The sequence below is a fragment of the Eptesicus fuscus genome, chromosome 7, assembly GCF_027574615.1.
Source record: "Eptesicus fuscus isolate TK198812 chromosome 7, DD_ASM_mEF_20220401, whole genome shotgun sequence".
Taxonomy (NCBI): domain Eukaryota; kingdom Metazoa; phylum Chordata; class Mammalia; order Chiroptera; family Vespertilionidae; genus Eptesicus; species Eptesicus fuscus.
Genome location: NC_072479.1, coordinates 33,640,557 through 33,658,167, shown reverse-complemented (window position 1 = coordinate 33,658,167; position 17,611 = coordinate 33,640,557). Strand labels below are relative to the sequence as shown.

The following is a 17,611-nucleotide window of genomic DNA, read 5'->3' as shown; positions in this document are numbered from 1 at the left end:
TACCACAACTGCCTTTATTACTTGGAGTCCCTTGTGGGCAAGGCCTGTGTCCTATTCATTTCAGTAACCCGGACTGCAGCCCAATAGTTCTTAACCTTGACTCACATTAGAATCACATGGGAAGCTTATCAAAATATTATTGCCTGGGATCCATCCCAAACCCACTAAATCATGAGTGGGTCAGGGAGGAAGAGGGCAAGAGTAAACAGCACAGGAGCGTATTTTGTTAAGATCCTCACATGATAATAATGTGCTGCCACAATAAGTACCACTGCACTCTTAAAATACTATACAAACAGGTATGTATACATGAATGTATGAATATATGGGTATAGAAACATAAGACTTAGCTCAAGACCCTCATCTTCAATAGCCTCTCTCAACTCTTCCCCTTAGTCACACAATATTTCTTAAAAGCAATTAATTAAAACTATTAAGATGACTTTTAAACTAACTCAGTTCTTTTTTTTTTTAAACATATTTTATTGATTTTTTACAGAGAGGAAGAGAGAGGGACAGAGAGCCAGAAACATCCATGAGAGAGAAACACCAATCAGCTGCCTCCCGCACACCCCCCACTGGGGACGTGCCCGCAACCAAGGCACATGCCCCTGACCGGAACCGAACCCGGGACCCCTGAGTCCACAGGCCGACGCTCTATCCACTGAGCCAAACCGGTTTCGGCCTAACTCAGTTCTTAAGTTTTTCATGTAATTACTAGAAGGCCCGATGCATGAAATTCATGCAAGGGGCTCTGTAGTTCCGGGTGCTCGGCCCTCGCAGCCAGGGCTTCGTCTGGAAGGTCGTTCTGCTGCTCGGTCTAATTAGCATGTTAGCTCTTTATTATATAGGATGCCTTAGCTTTCTTCCTAGATTACAGTCTTGCTACTTCTTCTTTTCATCACAATGCTAATGATATTACCTGGATACAAACATGTAGTAAGTATTTGACTGATCTAATAAACATATATAATAATTACTGGCAGAAAGTATGTCATATCCAATATCCAATATGGGCTATCCCCCAAAAAATAATTTTAAAAAGCTTTTAAAAAAAAATCTCTTTGTAAATTAGAACTAAAGTTTATCTCACTAATAAGCATCTGTAAATTTGCACTTTTTATTACAGTCATCAGACCCAGTATCCACCCAGTATTTTACCTTCACCCACTGCTTTCAGTTTTTGACCTGATTCCTTCCTGAAGTGCCTTCTAGTTGCTTTTGGTATATTTAGCTGCTGTCAGGTACCTTTATAACAATTTATAATACCTGGTAGTTAGTAAAATGAATTAATTAAAGTCACAACGAATGTGTCACACACATGTTTAATAAACACTTCTTGAAGGAACTTGCAGTTCATCAATCACTAAAATAAGCTCTTTGCATACAAATTACATGCTAATCTAATATAAACTTGGTTGGGAATAGGGTTTGAAAATAAGTCTTACTCAACACTATATATATAATACAAGTCTACTTTTGAATACAGATAGGTGGTTTTCTGCTTTGATACCTGAAAAAATTGAAAAATATTATATTAACTTTTTAAAACAGGAGTGCTAAGTAGTATCGCCCACAAAGCTCCGCATCTGGTCTTCTCAATGTTGAAACAACTAACAGAAATGAGTGGCACAAATTCTAAAAATCAGTAAGCAAAAGATATGAAAATGGTTCACCTTCAAAGTTTTGGGCCATATCTTTTACCACTACTAAAATAATCTGAAAGACTTAAATTGTTGTTGTTTTTTTAAACTGAAAACATGGGGAGGAGGCATCAAGAAGCATGCCTGCTAATTAGATACTATGGTAAAACATGACCAGGTTTTGTTGAGTCCTACAGCATGAAACAGAGCCATAGTAACCACAAAAAGAAAGCAGTCCTCAATTCCCCATTCAATAAAAAAGGTTCAAATTCCACAGACAAAAAAAAAAAAAAAAATGGTACCCTGGGTTGTTTGTTTTTAAGGAAGATTAAATTTAGGAGTTGCCAACACCCAAATGAAAAACATTCCAGAGTATTAGACTCAATTGTAATGGGGAGTCATCTACATTCTCAGCACTATGTTCCTTACCCAAAGCAGAAGTATTAACAAAGGATGTTTCTTAGGATCTCACAAGATACACCATACTTATTTCCCTCAGTAAACATTACCCTTGTTAAACTAAAACAAAAATGTATCTTTTTAGCACAAGCAGCCAGACAAATAATGAAATCTAACATCTGACAATGTATTTCCCAAATAAGAACCCTGTCAGATGAATAATGAGGAAAAGACTGAAAATGACAAGTTCTTTTATTTGGACCTTCAGCTACTTTTAAAAATAAGTTGAGGAATGTAGTTTTTCCAAAGCCTTGTCTTCAGTTTCCCCTTAATCTTCATATTTTTAACTAAACAAACAAAAAAAAAACCTAGAAATTTGATTACCACTTTTAGAATTCCTTCTTAAACAATTTAATGAATAACAGATCTTTTGTGCAAGTAGCAAACCACAGTGAACAGTTTTGCTGGCTGATAAAAATCTCCCTGAAACACTCACAAGAATACACCCTTCGAAGACAAACTGATTTTCCAGGTGCAGAAATCATATTAAGACTTAAAAATATGGGTATGTTTGATATACACCCTAACTTAATGCCAATGCTTCTTCTACTTGAACCACAATTAAAGTTAGTAATCCTTACTATCTTCTTGGTGTCCAAGTTGAATGAATTGAAGACCAGGAGTAAAAAAACACACACACACACACACAAAAAAAAACAGTAAAACCTAAAGAGCCAATGAGAAAAAGATGCAACTAACTACTTTGGGTGAAGCAAGGTTGCTGAATCACTTCCCAAAACCTGTGAGCTACTATTGAAGTAATCAAAATTTGTATAGGATTTTTTTGTTTTTGTTTTGTTTTGTTGTGGATAGAGTGGTGCAGCGCTATTCACTAAGTAAAAATGTTTCCCCAGTCACTCTAATGGAAAGATGCTACTGCCTGCAGAAATGTTTTGAGACTGCTCAAAAAAAAACAAAACAAAAAAACCCAACCTTACCACAAATGTTTTCCAGAACTCACAGAGCCAAATACTTAAATCGAGGAGAGAGCGTCTCAGAAAAAATTGTGAGTTGCTACAGCGTTCCTATTGTCCTACATATTACTCAGGAAAAAAACTGTGTGTGTGTGTGCGTGCGTGTGTGCGTGCGTGTGCGGAAAGCGCATATATTCATTGGGATATACTCATCTTGGGTGCCTGCAAGATAAAGCTGTCTCGGATCTACTCAGGCTAAGGCTTCCTTTCCTTCACAGGTGCTATTAAACACTGCTAGGAGAGGAGATAAACCATCTGATCATCTGAGCCGGACACGTGGGAAACTAAATAAAACCTGTCGTCATCACCATTCATCAATTTTTCTAACTGACCAAGCATAAAAAAAACAAGTCTGAGCGAGCTAGCTCTGGAGCCAGGGGCCGCGTTTCCACCGCCGCGGACACGGATCCTGGGTCGGAGGGAGACCTCAGCCTGCGAGCCGGAGGAGAAGCACGTGTCCGGCTCGGGTGTGGGAACTTCCCGGGGAGCCTCGGTTCCGAGCGAAACTCCATCACCCCCTCCCGCCCGCCTGAGAGGACAGGCAGCGGGAGCTACAGAGGGGAACACTGGGCCCGGGGCCGGGAGCCCCCGGAGGAAGACGCGGGAGGCAGCAGCCCCCGCCCCGGGCCCGGGCCCGGCCGCGCCCCCGCCCCCGCCCCCGCCCGGCTCACCTCGGCCGCGGGGATGTTGACCACGCCGGTGGAGCGCCGCTTCTCCCGCAGCTTCCTCTTCTCGATCTGCCCTTTGCCTTTCCGGGCGCTGGGACCCGAGCTCTTGCCCTTCTCGGGGGCGCCGTCCCGCTCCTCCTCCTCGCCCCGGGCCGGCGGGGCCCCCGAGGCGGAGGCGGAGGCGGCGGCGCTGGCGGGGGGCTCATCCTCCGGCCGCCGCGGGCCGGGGGCCGCCCGGGTCGGCGCCGCCGCGGGGCCCGCCGCGCAGTTCACGCCCCCCGCAGCGGCAGGTGCGGCCGCGCCGCCCGGGACGTTGTTGTTGAGCTCGAGGGCCGCGCCGGTCGCCGAGGCGCCCAGAGCCCCCGCCGGGGGCTTCCCGGCCGCGTCGCTGCTGCCCGCGCCCGCGCCCGCCGGCGGCGGCGGGGCCCGGGGGGGTCTGCTTGGCGCGCAGCTTCTCGCGCTTCGCCTTCCACTCCTCCAGGAAGTCCGTGGTGCTGCCGCCGCCGGCCCGGTAGCCACCGGTCGCCATGTTCCCAGCGGGCCGGCCGGGCTCTCACCTCCGGCCGCCCCCGGCCCCGGCCGCCGCCGCCGCCTCCTTCGCGCGGCCCCGCAGAGACGAGCGCACAGCCCCAGGCGCGGGCTGCCCGGTCCCCGGCCGCCGCGGTCTGCGGGGAAACACACAGGGCGGGAGGGAAGCGTGAGGTCCCCGCGCCGCCGGGGGGTCTGCCCCGCGGAGCCGCCACCGGAGCCTCCGCGCCCACCAGTCCCGCCGGCGAGCGGCCGCCGAGTCCCCAACCTGCAGGGCTCCCTCCGACACACCTACACGGCGGCCGGCGGTCGCCGCCCCGAGGGGAGGGGACAGGGACGACCCCACCCCCGCCTCCGCCCCGTCCGCTCAGGGGTCCGCGCCGGCGGCGGCGGCGGTCGGGGGACCCGGGCGGGCGGACCCCGCCACCTGTCGGCCCGTCGCATCTCCCGCGCTCGCTGCGGCTCCTGCCGGTCGGGGGTCCCCGCCACCGCCGCTCCCACTGCCCGGGCACGGCGCGGAGGAGGGACGCTAGACGCCGGCGGTCCTGCCGAGTCAGGAAGGGGCCGGGGGCGCGGGGAGCGCGGGCGCCGGGGCAGCCCTTACCTGGGACAAGTTCGGGGGGCGCGGCGCGGGGCTGGGGCCGGGCTCCCAGGTGAGGCGAGGCGGCCGCGCCGGAGGTACCACGGCCGAGTCGGCGTCCGGAGCAGCCCCCGGCTGTGCGGGGCTGGGAGCGAGGGAGGGAGGGAAGGAGCGAGGGAAGCAGGGAGGGAGCGAGCGAGGGGCGGGCAGGGAGCCGAGCGCCGCCGAAGCCGACGGAAAGGGCCGAGCGGGGCGGAGGGGCGCGGCCGCGGGGGGTGGGTCCGCCGCCGCCCCGCCCCCGGCGCTCAGGTGCGCGGCGCCCGCGCCGGCCGGCGGCCCGGACCGCACATTCCTGGGCTCGCAGCCCCGCGGCGGCCGGCCTGGCGGCGCCTGGGTCTCGGGGCGGGAACGGCTCTCCACGCCCCGCACCCTGCCCCGCTCCTCCGCCTCTGCCTGCTCCCACCGCTCTTCCTTTTAAGTACAAGACGAATTCTTCGAGCGAAAGTCTGGAAGGCTGCTGGCTGCGGGGGGAAAGTGCCGTCAACTTGGGATGATTCAGGGCCCGAGCAGCCGGGGTGGGGAACCGCCCTCGCGTCCTGTCCCTCCTCGCTGCCCCTTCTCAGGGGTCCTGGGAGGGCAGGGACCGCCCAGAAGGAACTGAAGCAAGCCCAGCACCGCCCTTGTAAGAAAAGTGTCACCCTCCTGGCGAAAGGGTTCCCTGAAAGCAGGGACTTACATGGACAGGGAATTGTCAAGAGTTTACCGTGATCTTGGGCTAAAAGAGAAAATTAGAAACATGTCGACAGTGTGTTGCACTGGCTGTCTCAATCCTATTTCGAGTTCTCTTCTTAACCCTGCCTCTGCACCTCCTCTTTGCAAATAGTGAAGTTAGCAGCAAAAGCTCCCTATCAAAGCACTAAAGCTGCACTAAAGATGCTAATTTGATAGGAGCTGGGGCGGTGATTGCCTCTCTTTTTCTATCCTTAATGCGCCCTAGGGTGGGTACATCTTCTCCTCGTGTGCAGGTCCTCTAAGCTTTCTGCACCCGGGCTGGGCGGGCTGCTGCGGACAGGGACCTGAGGGGACTGAGCTCACTTTATCCAGGTAACAATGCCAGGGCACATGGCCGGGCGTAGGGGGCAAGTGCCAGGCCACCGTTTTTGTGAAAAGTAGGCGAGCCTTGAGTCACACTCTCCCCTAACATCAATCTTTCTTCCTACTTAGTATTCCTCCTTTGCCCAGGTGACACATGGTGGGTGGGCAGGTAGTGTGCGCCCTGGTGACAGGAATGGGAACAGAAGAAAGTGATTCACTTGCTATTTATTCCTCAGAGAGCAGCTCGCACAGTTCTGGTCTCTGGTTTGGCTGTTGGGGTGAACATAGGGGTAACCAAGAGGGTGCTCGGAAAAAAAATTCTTAGAAAATTAAAGGCCTTCCTTGGGGATGGGTTTAAAAGGCTGGGCCTAGCTGGTACCAACCCGGGTGCACCCCCTGAAATTCCTCGCTCCGGGCTTATTAGTTTGTTTTCTGAGTTTTAGGAGGGGAGAGGAGGGGTTGGACATTAAACGGATTCACACTCATATGCTTAGATGGGGCTGCAGGATGCAGTGGAGAGAGGATAGAGTCAGCCTGGATACACACATAAATAGCTGAGAGGTCTCAGGCATGTTATTTAAATTATCTGAAACTCATCTTTCTTTATGATAAAAATCAGCAATAACAGTCCGTATTTTTTTAACTGTTATAAGAATTGACACAGTGTTTTAAGTGTGCTTGGTTCAAGGAAGGCACTCAGTAAATATAGTCCCTTTTATTAATAGGATATCAAGCAGGGTCCTGGGTCTCTAAGATGTTGGGGATTGAGGGGAGTTAGGCAAAAAATAGATAAGGTACTGGATACAAAATATGAACCTGAAAACAGGCCAACAGGCTGAATAAACTAGGATAATACTTATGCCACATAAATTTGTCACTGCATCTCTTAGACCAGTTCTCTTATATTAATAGGCTCTGCGTCAGGAAGGTTGGCTATTACTGACTTGCGTGGCTTTGAGTAAGTTGCTTAACTTTTGTGCCTCTGTTTACTTACCTATAAAATGGGGATAATAATACTTCCTACATTGTGAGAGTGTTGTGAAAGTGCCTGAGATCCTTAGATAAAAGGTAATATGTGAGTACCAAAGTAGTTATTACTAGTCTATAAAGTGCCCTAAGAACCAAGGATGAAAGAGATTATTGAAGTACAAAGCACTATATATTATTATTGTTACTTATTATACCTTTGTCTTTACCTTACCATTCTCAATATTCCCAAACATATATTTCACAGCCAAGCTGCTTCCAGCATTGCACCAAAATGTTTAGCTGAGTCAGTCCTAAATTGCAAAATGTTTGCATATCATCAATCTTTATGTATAGCATTCAGATGAAATCATCTTAGAGACTCTGAGCTTGGTTTCTCAACCACATCACTATTGACATTTGGGACTAGATAATTCTTTGTTTGGGGAGTTGTCCTGTCTACTGTAGAATGTTTAGCAGCATCCTTGGCTTCTACCTATCAGATGCCAGTATCACCCCCCCACCCCCACTTGTGACTTTGCCAATTTTGGGGGGGAAGGAGGGGTAGGCAAAATCTTCCCCAGTTGAGAAGCTCTGAGCTAGCCTAAAATAGCTAATTTTGATGACTCACTTGCCCTCCATAATAAAGGAAAATATGATGATGATAACAAAACAAAGAGATTCCATCTATGTTTAATGTTTTGTTTGTTTGTTTTGTTTTAGAGAAAGAGGGAGGGGAAGGGAGAGAGAGAAGAAAAAACATTGACCTGTTGCCCCCCTTACACACTCGATTGGGGACCAAACACGCGCCTAGGCATGTGCCCTGTCTGGAATCACACCAGCGACCTTTCGGTGTACGGGGAGATACCCAACCCACTGAGCCATACCAGCCAGGAGCAGATTCATCTCAGTATGTCACGGTGCAGTGTGTTCTAAATGTTAAATCTTCCGTAATGTTTTCCAAGCAGTGGATTAGCTATGATGTGAAATAGCCTCTTTGTATGTGTTGACATAATTAATAGGGTATTGTGAAATAGCCATGTTGCCTTCAATGCAAATGTTCCTGGAGTCTATGCAATTCACCCTCTAAAATAAAAATAGTACATGCACACAGTTTTAAAGGTTAAATATTTTAGTTCTTGTAAGGATTATAGCAAAAGACCGCAACCTACCCTTTCCACTCCCAAAACCCCAAAACTTTGAACTCTTTTAACTGTTTCTGCTAATAAAAACCTTCATATTTATTTTTTCAAATGTCCTTATCTGCTATTCTTTCTTGAACCTAACTTTTCCTTAGGTTGATTTTCGGAATCCTTCTGCTTTCACCCCCACCCAACCTTTGCTCTCTTTCAGAGGTGTCTGCTGCTGCCTCCAATTTCCTGGCTTTATTTTTTGGGTTCTTCAGGATATATAGTATTACTTCTTATTCACTTTGTCTGCTGCAGGTGGTTAGAATTCACTTTGCTCTGCTAAAGTTTATCTGTTTTCTATCTTCCATCTTCCAAAATTTTCTTCTCGTCTCCCATCCTCTTTGTTATTACTGGTTTATCACTTTACTTTTGTTTTAATAGTTACTTGAGGGAGTAGAGATAAAATGTGTGTTCAATCTGTTAATGTTTAACAGGAAATCCAATCCATCGATTTGGCAGGTTTCTAGATACTTCTAAATTTAATCCATAATGAAGTCCGATGAGTAGAGACCACTATTATTTCCCTCGTCATTGAGTGAAATCATAAGTTCCTATGGATTGACATTATTAGAAAGAGCTCTATGAAATGTGTTGTATTTTCTGTAGGCTATTTTGAAAATGAGGCCCATTATATTACAGAATACTCCTATTATTAAAAACCTAGGAAAAAATGTCTGACATTAATAGTAAAAATAGTTGTATTTCTCTTCTGATACTTTTTTTTTCAACCACAGTAAAACTATGAGCGAGTTTTCCCTTTTTCATTTGACTGCTGGTAATCTTTGGCCAGATTTATGGCCTATCAAGGAAAGATCTAGGTTTTGTGGTGCCTGACACTTATACAATCTTCTTTAAGAAAAAGAATGGTAAGAAAATAAATATTTTTTACAAATTATAGATTTTAACAAGTGAAAAGTGTTATAAGTATTATAAAAATTTGGAAAAACAGCCGAAACAGGTTTGGCTCAGTGGATAGAGCGTCGGCCTGCAGACTGAAAGGTCCCAGGTTCGATTCCGGTCAAGGGCATGTACATTGGTTGCGGGCACATACCCGGTAGGGGGTGTGCAGGAGGCAGCTGGTCAATGTTTCTCTCTCATCGATGTTTCTACCTCTCTATCCCTCTCCCTTCCTCTCTGTAAAAAATCAATAAAATATATTTTTAAAAAATTTGGAAAAACAACCAAATTATTCATAATTTACTCTCTGACATATTAATACTCTTTTACCTACATTATTATTATTGAGTTTATTATTATTTGTTATGCACAAAATATGTGACTTCCCATTCAGCTTTATCCTCCATTTGTAGTACAAATGTATAGATTTGTGCACCACAAACACAGGAACTCATAAATTCTATTTGGCACTATTTCCATCAAAAAAGAAAATAATGTACTGGCCATTTCTAATTCTATACCTTGTATGATTAAATATATTCTCAATAGGAAAGAACTTCTGTTTTGACTAGGTGTCAATAAAAACAGAATCCTCTGCTTATTTTACACATCTGATGGCTGAAAGGATTTCCTAGAGACTAGCTTTAATGCCCTCAGACTTGCCACCCCCCACAAGGAGCAACCTCCTTGTTGCTGTCATCAACCAACTTCCCAGTCACTTTGACTTACTGAGGACCTTAGCTTTGGCCCATTGCCTTCTATTTATATCCTTTCTTACTGATAACATACAAAGATAATCTATCCAATCTCCTCCCATCTCAGACACTTGACCTTCTCACTTCCAATAACCATTTCCTCTTTACTCTCTTCAGTTAGGCATTCTCATGGTTAGTCTCCTGACTTTGTCATCACTAGTCAGTGCACCTCCAAAATCTCAGTTTAAACATCCCATTTTCCAGCCACCACCTCCTACCCCTCCAGCACACTGACTCTGGTATCCCTACTCCAACCAATTTTTGATCTATTGATCATGCCAATTTTTTATTATCTATCACTCTTTTTAAAAAATATTTTATTGATTTCAGAGAGGAAGAGAGAGAGAGAGAAACAAACATCAATGATGAGAGAGAATCATTGATCGGCTGCCTCCTGCACACTCCCTACTGGGGATCGAGCCTACAACCTGGGCATGTGCCCTTGACCAGAATTGAGCCTGGAACCCTTCAGTCCGAAAGCTGACGTTCTATCCATTGAGCAAAACCAGCTAGGGCTCTATCACTCTTTTTCATGTCCAAACTTCCTTAGTCAGTTTCAGTTCCAAAGTTTAACCTCCTCTGTGCCTGCACCTGCTCATCTAAACAAGGTTAGTTAAAAACAGAATGGCATGAGATGGCCAATAGACATGAAGAGATGCTCAAAGTCACTAATCGGTGAAATGCAAATTAAAACCACAATGAGATATTATCTCACACCCGTCAGAATGGCTATGATCAATAAATCAACAAACAAGTGCTGACAAGGATATAGAGAAAAGAGAACCTGGCGCACTGCTGGTGGGGTTGCAGATTGGGGCAGCCACTGTGGAGAACAGTATGGAGGGGCCTCAAAAAATAAAAACTGGACCTGTCTTGTGACTTAGCAATTCCACTCTGGGTATATATCTGAAGATATCCAAAACACTAGTTGCAAAGAATATATGCATCTGCCCTAGCCAGTTTGGCTCAGTGGATAGAGCGTCGGTCCTGCGGACTGAAGGGTCCCAGGTTCGATTCCAGTCAAGGGCATGTACCTTGGTTGCGGGCTCAATCCCCAGTGCAGGAGGCATCCAATCGATGATGTTCCTCTCTCATCAATGTTTCTATCTCTATCCCTCTCACTCTCTCTCTAAAAAATAAATAAAAACATTTGAAAAAAAGAATATATGCACCCCTATGTTCATTGCAGCGATATTACAATAGCCAAGGTATGGAAGCAATCCAAGTGTTCACCAATAGGGGAGTGAATAAAAAAGCTGTGGTACAATATACAACGGAATATTACTTGGCCATCACAAGAGTGAAATTTTGCCGTTTGATACAACATGGGTGGACCTAGAGGGTATTATGCTAAGTGAAATAAGTCAGCCGGAAAAAGAAAAATACCATATTTATTGCACTTAAATGTGAAATCTAAAGAACAAAATAAATGAACAAACAAAACTGAAACACTCATAGACACAGAGAACAGACTGATGGTTGCCAGAAGGGAGGGGTTGAGTACTGGATAAAATAGGTGAAGGGATTAAGAAGTACAAATTGGTAGTTATAAAACAGTCTGGGATATAAAGTACAGCATAAGGGAATATAGTCAATAATACCAGGTGGGGCAAAAGCAGGTTTACAGTTGTCTGTATGGAAAATAATACAATAATTGATAAATAATAATACAGGAATAAACTCTATTTCACAAAGTCACAATTGTAAACCTGCTTTTGCTCCACCCTGTATTGTAATAACTATGTACGGTGCCAGGTGGGTACTGAAAATGTTGGGGAGCACTTTGTAATTGTCTATAATTGTCTAACCACTATGCTGTACACCTGAAACTAATACAAATAATATTGAATGTAAACTGTAATTGAAAAATAAAAAATATTTTAAGCCTTGCCATTGTAAAAACAAACAGTATAGCATGCTTCCTAACCCTACCTTACATGCATGATCACAGTTTCAACTAGGCAGTTCACACTGTTTGGCAATCGTGCGATCCTAATAAGCTTGCTTTCCTGTGCTTTATAACTAGTTCACAGCAGCCCTTTAAATCTCCAATACCTCCTCATCCTGACCTCACTGTCAGTTGATGACCTTGCCTTCATACTTCACTGACTAACCAGGACCCATCCGAGTGGAGCTCCTCCTAAGACAGCTCTTCCCACTTTCCTGTTTCCCAACCTACTCTCTGCCTTCTTACCCTTAGATAAAGTTATCTACCCCTGTCAACGGCTATCTGCCATTTGTGAATTTCCTTTTCAAAGGGATTTGCTCCTACAATTATGTTCTCCTCTCATTCATAATCAATTTCTTCTCTATGAAATCATTCCCTTCAACATACAAATGAACTCTGGTAATACCCTCTGTATTAGTTATCTATTTACTAGAGGCCCAGTGAACAAAATTTGTGCATGAGTAGGGTCCCTAGCGGCTGCCAGCTGCTGGCCAGGGCCTCCCTTCCCCCGGCTGCCTGCTGCCACCACCCCCTGGTGGTCAGCGCACATCTAACTCCCGGTCTGTCGAACTCCAACCCGTGTGGGCAATTTGCCTATTAGCCTTTTATTATATAGTATTACTGTAACAAATTTCCATAGACTTAGCATCTTGAACAATGCCACTTTGTTATGTAACAGTTCTGTAGATAGAAGTCCTACGGGTCACACCAGGCTAAAATCAAGGGGCTAGCAGGGCTGCATTCCTTCCTGGAAACTCGCAGAAAGAATCTATTTCCTTGCCTTTTCCAGCCTCAGAAAGCCACCCACATTTCTCAGCTCATGTTCCCCTGCCTCCGTCGTCAAAGCAAGCAATGTCACAGCTCTCTGTCCTCTCTGCACCCTTCTTTTATAGTCACAAATCCCTGTGATTTTCTCTTCTGCCTCCTTTCCCATTTTTAAGGATCCGGGTGATTACTGTTAAAAAAAAAAAATCAAATGAGTGCATTTGAAGATCTACTTGGCTTTATTAAGTGATTCATAAACCAGGCAGCATCCCATCTAACAACTAGAAGGGTACTTGGAGGGAGTGTACAAAGTTTAAGGTTTTTATAGAAAAGAAGGGTGGGGCAAGGAAGCTATTAGCAAAAGGAAAGAAAGGATTATTTTTAGTACAGGATATCTTTGGTCCAAGAGAGCAGGAAGGATTTTATCATGCACTTTGCCTGTTCTTTGGGGGAATGCAGATGGCTCTCGTGACAGATAACGTCATCAGAGCTGACCAGAAAATTCCAGACTGGTTAAGAATACATTTCTGGAAAAGGTCAAAACTACAATTAGGGTAAGTGTTAAATCCAAGTTTAGTATCAAGCATGGGCTTTTAGTACAAGTGATGCCATTCTGGCATCACTTTTAACATTACGTTGGGACCACCTGGATAATCTAAGATAATCTATTTTAAAGTCAACTGATTAGCAACCTTAATTCCATCTTCAACCTTAATTGTCCTTTGCCATGTAATTTAATAATTCACAATATCCAGGGATTAGGGTCTGGAACTCTTTGGAGACCGTTATTCTGACTATCACACCCTCTTAGAAAAAAAAAAAAAAACACACAAAAAAATACTTCCCTTGACTCTGGAATCCAATCTGGTCAATGTCTTATTTCTCTTTTCATGTTCACACTCAAAATTCTTGGAAAAGTTATCTTTAGTCACTGTTACAACCTTGTGGGACTAAACCCTGAATCTCTGGGGTTTATCCCGGTAGTTAGTATTGTAACTGAATTGTAGGACATCCAGGGGGTGTCCGGAGAGTAGGAAAATTGGTTGGTGTGGGACCCCCCCACTCCTCAACATTTAGTGTCACACGTGCAGGGAGGAGAGGAGGTACAGTGCTTCCCTTTTTCCCTGGTTAAGTTGAAGATGTGATTTCCTGATAAGCCAGCAACTGCACTCTTAGTAGCTCCCTACTGGAACTCTGACATGTACACAGGCACACATGGAAGTAAATGTTTATTGCAGCACTGCTTTATTTTTAATAATTTATAATTTTTCAATTCCTGTTGATGTACAATACTATATTTAGTTTCAAGTGTACAACCAAGTAGTTAGACATTTATGTAACTTACAAAAGTGATCACCCTGATTAATCCAGTACCCCTCTGACACCTTACATAGTTATTACAATATTATTGACCATATTCCCTGTGCTGTACTTTACATCCCTATGACTATTCTGTAACAACCAATTTGTACTTTTTAATCCATTTACCTTTTTCTCCCATCTCTCCAACTGCCCTCCCATCTGGCAACCATTAAAATGTTCTCTGTATCTATGAGTCTTCTTCTTTTCTGCTTGTTCATTTATTTTTTTTAAGGTTCTATATATAAGTGAAATTATATAGTATTTGTATTTCACTCAGCACAATACCCTCTAGGTCCATCCATGCAGCACTGATATTAATAGTGAAATAATGGAAAAACTACCTGTAGTTAGCAGTAAAGTGGATATATATATATGGCTTGTTAGTACAAAGGAATATTTATAGCATCTCAGAAACATCATAAAATACAGTTTCAAATAGATATGAAAAATATGAGACTTCATATAAATTTCTAAAATGTAAAATAATATATTTTTTCACAGGTACATACTTTTCTAATATAAACACAAATAAACCAAATTCATCTTATTAGTTATGTCTGAGCACAGATGGAGGGAGAACAAATTGGAGCCGTAATGTTGCTGTTATTTGTTTCATTTCTTTAAAAGGAAAGATCTAAGTTAAATGTTGCAAAATATTTAAAATTTGTTAAATCTCAGGGATGGGGATACCTATGCTATTTGTTATATTATTTTCTGTACTTTTGTATGTGTAAAATATGCTAGAATTTAAAGTTATTTTTAAGGAAAATGACTGGACTTATATAAATCATTTCATAGGAAAAGGTTTGATATTAAAAGGCTGCAACTTTAAGCCAAAACTGGTTTGGCTCAGTGGATAGAGCATAGGCCTGAGGACTCAAGGGTCCCAGGTTCGATTCCGGTCAAGGGCATGTACCTTGGTTGCGGGCACATCCCCAGTGGGGGGTGTGCAGGAGGCAGCTGATCGATGTTTCTCTCTCATCGATGTTTCTAGCTCTCTATCCTTCTCCCTTCCTCTCTGTAAAAAATCAATAAAATATATATATTAAAAGGCTGCAACTTTAACATAATTGGACTTGTCCAACATGTATTGGAGAAACCTTAAAATGTGGTGCTTTTTTTTTTGTCAAGCAAAGAAGGACACACATTATAGGAAACTTAATGAATCCATGTTCCTTGTAAATATTTGAAATGATTATGGCTTGGAGCAAAGGAAGAAAACTGAAGACGTATCCATTTCAAAAGACACCATCCCCTTTAGTATCACTGATCCGTCTTCTAATGTCTGGAAACAGGTCCCTAAACTGGCTGCTAAACCACTTTCCCTCAATAGGCAAAGAACTGGATGAAACAGGTGATGCCTCTCATTATAACTAGCTCTTCATTATCATTCTTTATTTGCACCCTAGTGCCATTGAATCAGTATTCCTTTTTTTCTGAATCCCCTTTTGGAAACTTGACAAGCCACTTCCAAATAATGAAAAAATGTCTTTGTCGCCATAGCCGGTTTGGCTCAGTGGCTAGAGTGCTGACCTGTGGACTGAAGGGTTCTGGGTTTGAATCCGGTCAAGGGCACATGCCCAGGTTGCCAGCTCAATCCAGGAGACAATCAATCAATGATTCTCCCTCATTATTGATGTTTCTATCTCTTGTTCCCTCTCCCTTCCTCTCTGAAATCAATAAGAATCTAATCTAATAATAGACAAATATGCAAATTGACCATACCTCCGACACACCCACAAGCCACGCCCACAAACCACGCCCACCATCCAATCAGAGTGAGCATGCAAATTAACCCAAACCAAGATGGCTACAGCCACAGAGAGCAAGGTTTCCTAGGTAACAGAGGAAGCCAAGCTTTCTGCCAGCCGTTGCAGGCCTAAGCCTCCACTCAAGCTACAAAGTTTCAATTATAGAAGGTAAACAAATTCAAACAAATGGCAGCAGGATGGAGCTTGAGAGAGCAGGACAGGGTTGCCGCCGGCAACAGGGGTAGCAAAGCTTTCCACACACCCTGGCCGGGCCCACCCACTTAAGGCAACAAAGTTTCAATTATAACCCCAACACAAATGGCTTCGGGCCTCGGAGGGAGCCCCAGGCTTGGCTCTGCTCCAGGCTACAAAGTTTCAATTGTAGAAGGTAAATAAATTCCAGATACCAGGGCCTCTGCTTGCGTTGCCAGGGGGCATGGCCCACCTGCAAACCACCACAGGCCCCTCACTCAGGCTGCCTCATGCCCCAAGGGTACCCCACCCTGATCAGGGACACCCTTCAGGGCAAACCAGTTGGCCCCCACCCCTGTACCAGGCCTCTATCCTATCTAATAAAAGAGTACTATGCAGATTGATCATCACTGCAATATACAATATAGCTGCCCCCATGTGGTCAAAGATCCTGCCCCCATGTGGACACAAGATGGCCACCACAAGATGGCCAGCAGGAGAGGGCAGTTGGGAGGCACCCGGCCTGCAAGAGAGGGCAGTTGAGAAGGACCAGGCCTGCAAGGGAGGGAAGTTGAGAGGGACCAAGCCTGCAAGGAAGGGCAGTTGGAGGTGATCAACCCTTCAGGAGAGGGCAGTTAGGGGTGACCAGGCCGCCAGAGGAGGGAGGTTGGGGGCAAACAGGCTGGCAGCAGAGTGGTTAGGGGGTGATCAGGCTGGCAGGCAGAAGCGGTTAGGGGCAATCAGGCAAGCAGTTGGGAACCAGCAGTTCTGGATTGTGAGAGGCAGGCAGAAGCGGTTAGGGGAAATCAGGAAGGCAGGCAGGCAAGCAGTTGGGAGCCAGCAGTCCTGGATTGTGAGAGGGATGTCCGACTGCCTGTTTAGGCCCAATCCCTGATACAGGCTGGGCTGAGGGACAACCCCCCTCCTCTAGTGCACCGGGCCTCTAGTATATAATAAAAGCCTAATATGTGAAAGGTCTCGTTGTCCGTTCAACCAATCAAAGTGTAATATGCTAATGATATGCTAAGGCTGCTCAACCGCTCGCATGACATGCACTGACCACCAGGGGGAAGACAGTTGACTGGTCCAACAGTCGCTATGACATGCACTGACCAACAGGGTGCAGAGGCTCTGACTGGTAGGTTAGCTTGCTGTTGGGATCTGGCTGATCGGGACTGAGCAAGATGGGCCAGACATGCCTGGGATCCCTCCCACGGTCCTTCCCCAGCTGGCCAACCTCCCGTGTCCCTCCCCGGCACCAATTGTGCACTGGTGGGGATCCCTTGGCCTGGCCTGCACCCTCTCACAATCCCCTTGGGGGATGTCGGAGAGCCGGTTTCAGCCTGATTCCACAGGCCAGGCCGAGGGACCCCACTGGTGCACGAATTCGTGCACTGGGCCTCTAGAGTGTGTGTGTGTGTGTGTGTGTGTGTGTGTGTGTATTATATAAAATCTTTGTCAAGAAAAATTTTATGTGGACAGAACATTTTGGTTCTCTGGGCACAGATGGAGCACTGCAGATGCTCAGAACCATGTCTGCTTGGGCTGCTTTGCTGAAGATGCTCCACTCATTGTCATGACTCGTTGCTCTCAGCATCAACAGGAATTGGTCTGTGCCAGAAATACTGAAAGGAGTATTGTCTACTGCAGTGGAAGTCATTGACTTTATCAGAGCCTAGTCCTAACTCAACCTTTTCAAGGCATTAAAAACTCTTGTCTATTACACACAGTCCACTGACATTCCAAAGAACAAGTCTTTAAAATTTTTATTTTTATTTTTCAAGTATAGTTGACATTCAATACAATACTAGTTTCAGGTGTACAGCATAGTGGTTAGA

At 45.2% G+C, this 17,611-nt stretch overlaps 1 protein-coding gene across 1 annotated transcript in view; it reads right to left on the bottom strand.

Moving 5' to 3' along the window:
* PAWR (pro-apoptotic WT1 regulator) overlaps nucleotides 1–4,330 on the bottom strand; it is a 118,433-nt gene extending 114,103 nt beyond the window's left edge. Inside the window, 2 exon segments of the mRNA XM_008143818.3 lie at nucleotides 3,748–4,161; nucleotides 4,163–4,330. Of these exon segments, the coding sequence (XP_008142040.3) occupies nucleotides 3,748–4,161; nucleotides 4,163–4,273 (525 nt within the window). The 5' untranslated portion in view covers nucleotides 4,274–4,330.
* Between the last annotated feature and the right edge of the window lie 13,281 nt (nucleotides 4,331–17,611).